The sequence below is a fragment of the Egretta garzetta genome, unplaced genomic scaffold (genome assembly GCF_000687185.1).
Source record: "Egretta garzetta isolate BGI_Z169 unplaced genomic scaffold, ASM68718v1 scaffold214, whole genome shotgun sequence".
Taxonomy (NCBI): domain Eukaryota; kingdom Metazoa; phylum Chordata; class Aves; order Pelecaniformes; family Ardeidae; genus Egretta; species Egretta garzetta.
In genome coordinates, this window is record NW_009259491.1 from 994,852 (window position 1) to 1,007,712 (window position 12,861).

The following is a 12,861-nucleotide window of genomic DNA, read 5'->3' on the forward strand; positions in this document are numbered from 1 at the left end:
CCCTGGGGCGGGGGGGCCTTTTTGGGAGGGCTCCCTTGCGGGGATAGAGACCCCGCTCCCCGTGTGGGCATTCCCCGGTGTTAGAGACAGGCCCCCGCCATAGGCAGCACCCCGGTATAGAGACAGACACCCATCCCCCGTGTAGCTGCCCCCCAGTATAAAGACAGCCCCGCTATCTGGGTAGGTACCCCCAGTGTGGAGGCAGACCCCTCCCTTTGAATAGGTGGTACCCCCCGTGTAGAGACAGCACCTTGCTGTATAGGTGCCACCCTCCAGTATAGAGACAGGTGCCCTGTATAGGTACCCCCAGCGTAAAGACAATTGTGCCCCCCCACAGGTAACCCCTGTATGGAGACACACACACTCCACACCCCCTTTAAGTGGTACCCCTCAGCATAGAAACAGACTTGTCCCTTTTCTGTAGGTCCCCCCAAGCAGAGAGACAGATCCCCTAGCAGGACTGACATAACCGCGCAGGCTGCTCTTACAGATCACAATCAGTGCAGGGCAGTGCCGACGCGGCTGGGCCACGGGATGAGATTACGTGCTGTGGGCTGTGATTTGTGCTGCGGTTTCCTACTAATAGTCCCGTGTAGATTTTAGGCTTCTCAACCCCACCTGGGAGGCTCTCCATGATGGCTTTCATCCTCAATGCACTCACCTGGTAAGTCAGCGACTAGCTGGAGCACCTGTGTCTTATTCTTTCTTAACAGTAAATTTCAAGAGAGTTCAGCATGCCCTACTGTCTCTCTCAAAACATCTCCCCAAAGCCCTGTGCCTGGTTGAGCATGTCTGCTGGGGGCAGCTGGGAACTGCTGACCCCTGACTTGCTAGATCCTGGATAAGTCATTCCACTTCACTGCCTCAGTTTCCCAGCTGGGAATGAGATTTGCTTCTGTGAGAGATTTTACTGAGAATCAAAATTAATGGATCTCAGCCAGCACTGATCTATAAACAAGAATGTGTTTTACCCCTGCCACTGGGAAAAGATTACCAGGGGAGAGAGTTTAAAAATTCCTGCTTGGCACTCTGCACTAAAAGCTCATTCCCCTGCCATCATATAATTAAAAAGCTGTAATCATGTAAGTCTTGCTGCAGTGGCTGAAAGAGGACAGAAACAACCTATCCTTAAAACATTTCAAGAATTTTTAAAACAGCTAAATAATCAGCGCCGACAACTGCTGATAGCTCTTGCTGTATCTCCTTTTCCATAGGCGCGGAGCAGTTTGTTATTAATCTCTGTCTTTGTTTTGCAGTGCTCTGGGCTTGCTGTACTTCATCCGCCGAGGAAAGCAGTGCCTGGATTTCACAGTCACAGTTCACTTCTTCCACCTTCTGGGCTGCTGGATTTATAACTCGCACTTTCCCTCGACCCTGACATGGTGGCTGGTGCACATCGTGTGCACTGCACTGATGGCTGCCATTGGGGAGTACCTCTGCATGAGGATAGAACTCAGAGAAATCCCCCTCAATTCTGCCCCCAAATCCAATGTATAGACTCACTCTGGCAACAACATGCTGCATTATGTCATTGTTTCCAGCACAAGTGCATCTAATGCCTGAGAATAATCACTGAAGAAGCACAGCAGGTCTGTTTAGACTTTTTTTTTTTTTTTTGACCTTTGTGACTGCATGGGTGTGAGCATCTCCTCTGGCATCAGCCAACAACGGGGGAGGAGCAGATGTTTATTTTGTTAACACAAAGCATTAATATGACTGTATGGAGAGTGTGCTCTTAAACTCTTCGCTCATGAGACTGTTAAAAGCCAGGTAGCAAAACTTGATGCATGAGAAATTTTAACAAACGTGGGAGTGCCCTGTATGGGTAATGCAATGGTCAGCTCTTCTTGCGGGAGCTGGCACAGTGAGCAGTGAGGCTGGGAGCTGGTGCTTCCGTTCTGTAACTTGTTTGGGCTTTGGTTGGGAAAAAAGTCAAGGGAATGGATGGGGAGAAAGAAAATAGTTGTACTTACCTGAATCACCAGCTGAGACCCTAAATAACCTATAACGTTAAATGGGTTTGTTTGCTGTTCGATGTTTAATACATAGAGATGTCAGACAGCAGTTTGCTGAAGAAATCTTTTGTAATAATAAAAATATTATGTTGCTGTGAGCGTGTTACTGTTCTCCTGGGAAGCTGAGCACTTCAAGAAATAGTGTGAGTGTCTGTATCATGGCAACAGAAGGATACGGCCAGAGAACATGTGGCTGTAAGATGCCTGCTGTCTAGGGCACATAAAACTTCCTACAATAAATATTTCATACCTCTGCTCTGAAATGAAGGCATCAGCGAGTGCTGTCTTGGGAAGTCAGCCAGCATAATCCTTGCTTCAGGAATCACAGAATGGCAAGGGTTGGAAGGGACCTCAGGAGATCATCTAGTCCAACCCCCCTGCTAAAGCAGGTTCACCTAGAGCACGTTGCACAGGACATTGTCCAGGCGGGATTTGAGTATCTCCAGAGAAGGAGGCTCCACTACCCCCCTGGGAAGCCTGTTCCAGTGCTCTGTCACCCTCAGAGTAAAGTTTTTCCTCATATTCAACTGAAACCTCTTATGTTTCAGTTTGTGCCCATTGCCCCTTGTCCTGTCTGGCTGGGCACCACTGCAAAGAGTCTGGCTGCGTCCTTGTGACTTCCACCCTTTAGATACTTGTATGTATTGATGAGGTCCCCTCTCAGTCTTCTCTTCTTCAGGCTGAACAAGCCCAACTCTCTCAGCCTTTCCTCATAGGGGAGATGCTCCAGTCCCTTTATCATCCTAGTTGCTCTCCTCTGGATTCTTTCTAGGAGTGCCTCATCTTTCTTGAACTGGGGAGCCCAGAACTGGACACGCTACTCCAGGTGGGGTCTCACTAGGGCAGAGTAGAGGGGGAGGATAACTTCCCATGACCTGCTGGCCACACTCCTCTTAATGCACCCCAGGATACCATTGGAAGAGTGTCAGCAATCCAGGGTCTTTACATCCTATTTCCATTACCCTTGGAAACATTCAGGGTCAGGTTGGACAGGGCTCTGAGCAGCCTGGTGTAGTTGAAGATGTCCCTGCTCACTGCAGAGGGGTTGGGCTAGATGCCCTTGAAAGGTGCCATCCAACCCAAACTATTCTGTGATTCTATGTCCAGCCCGGGGCTGGAGCTGTCCTGGGGAAACCACCAAAGGTGTCCTGGAGCCATGCTGCTGTTCCTGCTTGGCTGGGTCTTCTGGCAGGCTTCAGAAGTCTAGCAACAGATCTGGTCCGGTAGAGGTGATGTTTAGAGAGAGACTGCTGCTTGTTTCTCAAAATAAGAGGATGTGCCTTTATTTAGCAGCACTTCAAATTAACATCACCTGTGGGCAGGCACAGACAGCAACCTTACTGCTGCAGGGCTGAAGCTGGATGGTTCCTCCAGATCCTGCAGCACAAGCCAGCAGACCTGCATCCTGCCTGGGTTCTGCTGAGGGACGGCCAGTTTGCATGATCCCAAATGAGGGCAAAGCCACTTCTAAAGACAGATTTTCTTCTGTGCAGCATCCTGCTGCAGTAACTTTCTATTGTATATTAGTACTTGTAAGCATTACATTGCATAAAATATTGGCTAATTCAGCTTGTTGAAAAGTGGTGGGATGATTTGAGATGCAAAGTTGTTAAACTCTTTGAAGCTGCTCTTTTGACTTTTACTGGGGGAGCTGTATTTCAATTCCTGCTCTCATATTCAGATACTGTAAATCGAGGCAGGACAACATCCTGATGTTGCAAATACTTGGCAGGTCTGCCACAGAGGAGGATTGCTGGTTACGCTTGTTTAGACAGAATCTTTTACAGTCTGAGATTTTTGCCAGGACCTCTTCCTGACCAGGCCCCCTTTACGCACAGTTTTAGAACAGCAGCAGTCCTTCAGAGGGAAGAGTTTACACAAGTTTTTTTCTGGGCAGGAGCCAGTGCTTGCTGGAGGCCCACCCAGAGGTCACTTCCCCTGCAACTCTGCTGTACAGTCAGCAAGACAGTTCATCCCTTCTCAGAATCTGTTTGTTCCTCATGCATAAGGATAGTCACCTTTCTTCCAGTCACGTTCAGCCTAGATATAAACTGGTCTTCCAGTAGGTGCCAGTATCTCCTTCAGAAAAGAGCAGTGAGTGTGCTGCAGTTGTGATCCGGGTGCAGAGCAGAGGGTGTGCTCTGCCTCAGGGCTGACAAACACTGGCTTGGTTTCAGTTGTATTTTTAAGACTCTTTCAGGGTCATTTTGTCCTCTCCTGCTTTTTGTTGCTATTCTTGAGTAAGAACATCCCAGGCCTGCACAGGGAAAGTTTGCAGGCCTAATTCAAGGTGTAACACCACACCAAAGCACAGTGTAAACTCCTGTGTTCTTCAGGGGTGGTCTTAAGGCGAATGTAAGCTAGAAGACTCATTGCAATTAATAGGAGAGTGCAGAGGGAAAGCCACATTCATCCCATTTCCTAAAGGAGAATGAGCTGATGCCAGAGGTGCTGTGAGACTGTGTTAAAGAGGCGCTACCTTTATTCCCCTGTAAGAACACAGATGAAAACTTTGGACCAAGGAACACTCGCCTCCTTACTTTCTGAATACGTGAGAGATGCTGTAACTGCTTCAGCAGCCTCCCTTGCAGGGGCGGTGAAGTCTGGGGTACAGCTTTGTATCCAGAGACACTCAGAGCAAGGCCAGGAGAAGAATCCTTGACAGACGTGGATTTAACACTGAGGCTGTGTGACATCCAACAAGCTGCACTGTATCAGCATGAAGTCCGCTGTAGGATTAGAAATTCTTCCTGAAAGTCTGCTGCCTTCCTTTGAGGACAGAATCTGTATATTACTTCTTTTTTTCTTTAAAGGAAATCTACTGTAATCATCTTAGTCATAGGGGAAGTTCTGCTAGAAGTGGTTTTGGAGGGAACATCTGAAACTCATCACTCCCATACTGTGAGACCTAATTTTCACTCACATGCTTTCAGTCATATTTAGGAGCACCTTTGGCTTTAAAAAAAAAAAAATCTCTTGCTCCATACCTGAATGGTGGCAGATGGTCTTTGTTTCTTAATGAATTTTTGGGTTTTGTGTGCAATAGAGTTGAGAGATTTGCTTCCAGGGAAAATTCTCCCCAACACCTGCTCTTCTTAGAGGCAGTGGTAGTGTCAGCTGGCCATTTGCATCCATGGTTCTGCCAAAAGGTAACTTCTTCGAGATCTCTGCTGAGACTTTTTATATTCCCCTTCCCCAAAGCTGTTTAAAAGTAGAAAATTTTAACAGAGACGAAGATGCCAAAACCAAAGAGAAGCTAAGGGTTGTGGGGTTTTGGGGAATTGTGCTTATTTGTTTTCCTAAGGGCATTAAACACCTATTCTAAACAAAGAGCAGGTACAGGATTTGGATCCAAAAGACTCCAGCCTTGATTGTACACGATACCTGCTTCAGCTTTCATTAGCTACAGACCACAGGCAGGAGAAGAGAGAACGGGGAGAGGGGAACAGGATCAAACAGCATATGCTGCTGTTGGAGCAGAATAAGAAGAAAAACTGAAGCAGCTGAGCAATTCACTCCAGGTTCTGCAGTGCTCTGGCTTACCTTTCTTCCACTATGTATCTTAAGGCTTTGTGCCCGAGATGCCAAGTACGTAGGTTACAACTCTTGTCTGTAAAAAGCCTAGGTGCCTTGCACCGAGTGCTGTCTGAACACCAGCTGCTCCTCCCTAATTTATTTCTTGGAATTTGCCTCAACTTATTCATTCCCTCCTGCTGCTCAGGAGCAGAGTGTTAAACGATAGGGAAGGTAAGAGGAAGAACATGTGACTGCCAAAGGAGAGCAGCATGACCCATCATTAAAAAGCCCAACACCACTGTTGGTAAAAAGATCCTTTGCTGTAGAATTTTGCCCATATGCCTGTAATGCACCCAGTGGGATAGCTAGCAGGGCCCCAGATCCACTGCTCACACTGTAAAGCAAATTTTCAGCTTTGGGGATACTGTTTCAGAACCTCCCAATCCATTTACAGCTGGTGGTATCTACTGCTGTGCCCACTCCCACGGCAGGCAGCGCTCAAACCACCAGTGTGAGCTTCTTATTGAACATTTCTCAGGACCACGAGGAGCCACGAAGCCTGCCCAGCTCTGTGCAGGGCTGTCCTTCACTGTTAGCAGCTGCCTGCCCCTACTGAAGGCAAAGCAAGCACCCTGGTAAGGGGCCAAACAATCTGCGGAAACAGCCAAAGTGATGTGTGACACATGTAGGAAAGTCATGCTGAAATACCCTGCTAGTTAAACATGGACATTTCGGATCTGATGAAAAACAGCTGGGTCCCATAATTTGAATATGGAGCTCACCACCACATCCAGCTGTTGAGCCCTGATTTAGAGTAGGTGGAAAACCATCTCCTTCCCCATTCCAGAGTGGCAGTTCCACACAGGGAATGCATTTGAAGCAGCAGAAAGTCCCATCAGGACTCACTGTGCTTCCTCTTAGTAAGGAACTGGCCCAAGACCCGCACAGGAACAGGTTACAGACCCACACTGGGTCACCATGGCTCCTGTGGCCCTATGCAGGGCACAGAGCTACCTTAGCATCCTTAAAACACAGAACTGCATGGTGCTGCCCAATAATATAATCTTTTTCTAACATAGCCAGAAATCACTTGCAAGCACCTCTCTATTGCAAATATTTTCATGCTGTGGCAGTGCGCTCCCCCCTCCCTTGACCTCTTTCAAGTGATAACCACCTGTGGCGGTGGTGAGAGAGGTGTCTGGTTGTGAAGAATGCACCCACTGGATGTGGGGGGAGACAGATACAATACAATAGCCAAGGGCTATTGTGGAATGTGCCCACCTAAGCACAATGGACAGTATGCAAATATGACTATGAGCCAATTATCTTACCCCCATAAAGAGTGAGCAGCCCAAGAGCCCTGTGATCCGTCCTGCACAGCAGCGGGCTGCACACCAGGATCTCCCCTTGAGCAGGGACACCTCTCAAGGTAACTCCTTGAGGTTGAGAGATTCCTTACCGCAACAGATTCTCGCTAAGTGGCTAAACTTTGAAATCCTAGCCAAGTGACATAAAGGATTGATTGCGCCTATATAATCCTTTAGACATAAACCATTGACCAAGTCTGGGACTAGGACTGGATCCAGCTGCACCTAGACTCCTCTCTGAGGAAGGAGTTTAGAAAGCAATGCGATCTTTTCAGAACCTCATGACTCAAGGGGAGGGTCTCCCTGACAGCTTTGTCTGACCCTGTCCTCTATGCAGTAAATAACTAAGTGTACCTTGCCATCGAATCTTATCAACTATTGTCACATTTACCACTGAACTTTGTTAACTCACTGTTTTACACCAAACTGTATTATTTTTGCCTCCCTCTCACTCCATCCATGAGACATGCTTGTACTGCAAAACTAACAACGCTCTGAGCCGCAAAGGAGACAAGAAGAGACTGTGCTATTGAACAAGAGCCAGGACAAAGAACTTCTATCATGCTGTAGGCTCTACAACAAACTTTAATACTCTGGAATTACACACTGCCACCCACAGAGCTTCTTACAGGTACCCTGGGGAAAGCTTTAAAGCAAAGATTTGCTATAAATCCTTTTTGTCCTGCTGGCTTGAGCCTCCCTCTCCCCCCAAACATTTTTGCCCTTAATTTCCTTAGGAAAGGGATTTACATGTAACATGGGAGTTACTTGGGAATCCAGATGTGTGCAGAAGAAAAAGTCATGCACCTGTGATTATTCTTAAGCAGGGGTTTCACCATGTCCTTCAGAAAAAAAAAAAAAAAAAAAAAAAGTACAGGGCAGTAAGGACTCCTTTCTGCCTTTAACAGGACATGCACCACCCCCCACACCTCACAAATCAGCGGTAAAAATGCCCATCTTGTCTTCAGTGCCCAAATCAGAAATCCAGAGGGTTGATCTGGTGGAAAGAGTCAGCAAAGTAAACAGGTTTCCTTCCAGTAGCCATAGAGGAGTGCAAAAGAACCCAGCATTCACAACCAATTCATCATGTTTCCCCATATCTACAAGTTTGCAAATTCTGCAGACAGATCTGCATCTGTGCCTTGAGGCAGAAGGGGACAGGCATTATCCCAAGTTACAGAGAAATAGTAAAACCCAGGAGATGCTGCCAAGCTCTTCCATGTCTCATAGGCGCAGGACGGAGGCAACTGCTCGCTGAGCGCCACACAGCATATTCCTTAAAGATTTGGAAAAATGATCAGAAAGATGCCATGACATGTGCTGCACCACCTTCATTGCGATACTTACAGCGCTGCAGTTTATACGTTCAGCCAAGTGATGATGAGGGGGATACCAAGGACAGAAATGTTGGGAACATGGGTCCAGGCAAAGCTTTGGGCCGTGCTGGGGCTGCAGAGGTCAAACAAGCTGCCTTGAAATTTGATTTTTCGAGACTCCCTTCTCAACATCTCCCAGACAGCCACTGCTTCCTTCTGGCACTCCCAGAGCGCCGTCTGGGCACACACATGAAATTCATCCCAGTACCTGCAGCCAGGGGAGACACCGCACCATCAGTCCCTTTGCAAGAGCACAGCACCAAGGAGCCAGGCAGAGCCTGGCTGCCCCGAGCCCATCCTTTGAGCAGCAACAGCCTCAGTATTTTGTCATTCCCTCCTCCATCTCCCAGAGCATCTTGCCTACAACTCAGAACCTCAGAACATACTGAAATTATTTAATGCTTTCCCCCTGCCCCAGAAGTCAATATAATCCATTATTTTCCATCAGCAAATGTTTCTCTTTGGCACCAAGTACACTGAGTGTCTAGAACAGGCTGCAAACGAAGGCCCAGCACATTTCATTCACAGCTTTCTCCAAGCTGAGTCAAGGGCAAAATGCGACCACAGAGCAAGAAGGACAATGTCTCCCGCAGACCATCACAGTTTTATAACCAAGGTATGGGCAGGAGGAGTTATCTGCTGTGTTCTCATTAGACACATCTCCATTTATCTGCTGGGTATTACCCTGTGCAGGTAGAAGCTGTTCAATGGGAAGAGGCTCTGGGGGAGCATCAGGAAAAAACAAGACAGGCAAAGATAACCCATGGTCCTGTGGCAATAAACCGGGAGCTCCTCACTGAAGACCCCCTTTGGTTGCCTCCCACGGGGATGGCAACTTGGATTTTTTTCTTTTTTTTTCCCCCCTCAAATCCAGAGCTAGAACCAGATAGGGGAAAAAGCCCTGGCAGAATGCGGCTGAAAACCACAGTCCCTGAGGAGACTCTCCCAGGAGGGGCACAGTGGACACCACCTCACCTGTGCGGCACACTGGGGCCAGAGCCACACAGGATGACCCCACGCTGCATTTATCCAGGGCAGTATCCAGCCTGCCAAGGCTTTATCCCCCCCCACCCCCCGAGCTCCTTCCTTACCTCTGGTGAAGCAGCACGGTGGCTCCGAAGAAGCTGGTTTTGAGCAGTTTCCAATGAGCTCCCTGCCCACAAGTGTCAAAGCTGAGCAGGGCGGGGTGGGCTCTGGCTCTCTTGGGACAAGGACAGCAGGTACCAGGCTGGACCATGTCCCCCTGCATGGTGTGCAGAGGACCAGAACTGGCCTCCCCACCTGATTTTCTTTTTTTTTTTTTTTTTGGCTGCTGAGTATGGGAGGATTAGGCTCTGTACCAGACTCCCCAAAGGCTGCTGCAGGTGCTGCTTAGTGATGGGGAGGGCACCCAGCGCCTGGCAGGCTGCTGTGTGTGCACCAGCGTGTCCGTAAGTCCTGACAGCTGAAATTACAGGCAAGGTCTCCATTTTGTAGGTACAAACCCACAAAATAGAACAGCAGGGGCCCAGCAAACTCCACGGGCCATCCTTTCCTCTGGAAGTGGTTCCTCTCTGAAACAAAAGCTTCCCCAAGGGACAGATAAGGCTCTGTGCCACACTTGCCACTACCTTCCCCCCTGACTTCTTTCAAAGAGAGTTTCTTTTACCTAGAAAGAGCTTTGCAAAAGGATTTCATATTGCAGCTTCTTTGGAGCAATGCATGTTCTGGCACCTGCCTGTGGGGCAAGGCAGGGACCAGCCATGGGCAGCACCCCCCTGGGTCCCAGCCAGCTCCCAGCATGGAGCGACTCGAAGCCGGAGGCACCCTCCTGGGCACCACCTCCAGGCCACAATTCACCTGCAAGCTGGGGACCACCTAGTCAACAGGAGCAATTGTTCTGCCACCTTCCCCATGCCCACTAGGACACCAGGCACACATGCCACCTCTAGGGAAGGTAAAGCAGCCCAGCTGGTCGAGCAGGGACCCTGCGCCCGGGAAGGGGGTGGCTTGGTTTTGTCCAAGTGCCCTGTGCTGGAGACGATACCTTGTGCAGACATGCGGACCTGAGCACTCTACTTGCTTAGTTTTCCTACCGGGGCTTACATCAGAACACCAGCTGTGAGGGAGTTCATTAAACCTAGTCACTGTGGCAGAATAAATGTCCCCAGATAATGAGAAAAGCTGATGCTAACCCAGGTAACCTCCGGTGCTCACTCTCAAGCTGCAGCAGAAGGCAGCTCTGTCAGGTGAGGGTTAAACCTGGCCTGTGTCTTCAGGCAAAGGGACAGCTGGGGGTTGACAGCTCCTGCCTGGTTCCGATTTCAGCCGGGATGGCAATTCCCAATGTTTCACCCTTCACAGCCTCCATCTGCTCAGCCAGGCAGGCTGGCTCTGGGGTAGCACTGCGCACGCAGAGCCGAGACACCACCGGCCCCACATCCATCCCTCACCTGCACTCCCAGAGAACGGCACCAGGAACACAGGCGGCAGCAGCAGAGAAGGCTGAGGTTTAAAGGCTGATCATTCAGAAATATTTCCTGGCAGGAAACTGGGACATCAACCCCTTTTTCCTCCAGCCACAGCAAGCCCAGCTAGCCATGCACCCAGACTGGCCGGAGAAGCTCGCACATCCTGGAAGGTGCAGAGCCCCAGCCCCACCGGCAGGGAAGATCCCAAGACCTGTTCTTTGCTGTTTGTGCCCCAGAGCCTGTAAAAAAACCATGTCATCTCACATTCCATACGAGTTTCAGCAGAGAAATCACTCCTCTGGCAGTTGCGCTGAGCTGTGTGCTCAAGGCTTTTTTCTGATAAAGAAGTCACGTGTTCCAAAAAAAAGTATATATTACAGCCCACAGCAGAGCAGCTCCTGTTTCAACCCAGCCTTCAGCCACATCACAGTGAGGATTTTCATCCTGAGCTAGGCTGTCCCGTGGAGAAGGGAGAAGAAAGAGCAAGTGACAACCAACCTCCCAACAGCATGCTTGCTGGCAGGGGAATGCACAGACAGCATGACTAAAAAAAATTTTTTTAAAGATAGGGGCTAGTTAATTTTCTGTTCTCCTTGAGCAAGAGTTTTATTGAAGTGTTCTCCACTTCTGGCAACAACCAAAGTCAGATATTTTGGCTGAGGCAGGTGGGAGGGCTGGAGATCCTCCACTTGCCTCAGCAGCAGCCCTGGCTCCTCGTCCCGGCTCGCTCGGAGCCCACCCTGCCTCCACCAGCAGTAACTGCCCGTCCCACTGCCCCCGGCCCTGCCGCAGCCCCCACAGACTCCAGCCAGCTGTGCTGGCACCCTGGAGCCGGTCCCAGAGCCTCCACCCCACCTAAGGCCGATGCCTTCCCCTCCCAGCCTGCAGGGTGGTTTTCAGCAGCTTGGAAAGCCTGACCCGCTGGGCACCCAGCCCTCCGCCCTGCCCTGGCAGGTTTACACCGCCCCAAGGCACCTGGGTTTTCCCTTAATTGCTGTCTGCCTTTCCTTGTAACTCCTTTCCACTCCCCACAACTCGTGCTGGGCACACAGAGCTACCTCCGTTTATTGCCACAAACATTTTATTTCTACGTGTCACTTGCCCCCCGGCCCTGCCACTTTTGCGCATTTGCTTTTTAAGCAGACCTTTCCCCAAACCCATCCCCCACCACCCCCAGTTACCCAACTCTTCTACTGTTATTTCAGTTCTGCTAAAGTTAGCAACCTCCTAACATGGTCACCTCGGGGCACTTGCTACAAACTCACAAAAACTGGGGGTGGGGCAAATTCAAGCCAGAAGGACGAAGGGTGTCAGTAGCGGGGGGGGAGGGAGAAGGCTCAGTTTAGGGCAGCAGGTTTAGGTCTACCTCTAGGCTGGTTGCAGGCTGCTTCTGGGACAGCCTGGACATGTGTGAGTCCCTGTCCAAAACCTGGGTGTATGGAGGGGACCTTTCCCAGGGGGCAAAGGGGGCCAGGTCCTACCAGCCCCGCTCCTCCTGGCTGTGGGTGTGCAGGGCGTGCAGGATGAGTGCTGGGGGCTGGAGCTATTGCCAAGGGCTGGGGATGCAAACTCCAGCACGAGCTGTGCGGCAGATGGGTGGATGGAGGGACGGAGCTCACTGGGTCTGAAATCGGAGCAAGGCGGGGAGCGTGTGTGTGTGCACGCGCTGGCAAGAGTTCACACAGCGGCACCCAGCACAGGGCCAATGCCAAAAAGCCATGCTGGCCAGGCACCACAGATAAACCCCCAACCCACCCTCCTCCAGGGACTGGCCTGATGGGGTGGGACATGCAGGGGGTCCCAGCATGGGGCTGTACTCACCCACAGACTCGGTGCAACCCCTGCAGCTCGATGCCATCCACCTCATTGTATGTGGCCATGTTTTCCCCCAGCTTGAGGACACAGGCCCTGGGGCGCCCCCGGCCCGCCACAGTGCCGGTGCCAGCCAGGCACAGCGAGCTCCCTCTTCCGCACAGGACACACATGAACCTCATGCTGTCCCTCTCCCATGCTCAGCCCTACCTGCGTTTGCAGAAAGCCTGAAAGAGCTTCTCTGCCAGGGAGGGAGCCGACACAGGGGCAGTGGGGGCACCCTGCTCCACGCCTGCCCTGGCTGCTCACCCACGCCCAGAACCAG

The 12,861-nt window shown here is 50.4% G+C and overlaps 1 protein-coding gene across 1 annotated transcript in view; it reads left to right on the top strand.

Annotated features, from left to right (window-relative positions):
* The window catches only part of SYS1 (SYS1 golgi trafficking protein), a 7,973-nt gene extending 5,744 nt beyond the window's left edge, over positions 1-2,229 (top strand). Inside the window, exons 3-4 of the mRNA XM_035892896.1 lie at positions 597-664; positions 1,257-2,229. Of these exons, the coding sequence (XP_035748789.1) occupies positions 597-664; positions 1,257-1,497 (309 nt within the window). The 3' untranslated portion in view covers positions 1,498-2,229. The remainder of the gene's footprint in view (positions 1-596; positions 665-1,256) is intronic.
* Positions 2,230-12,861: the final 10,632 nt, after the last annotated feature.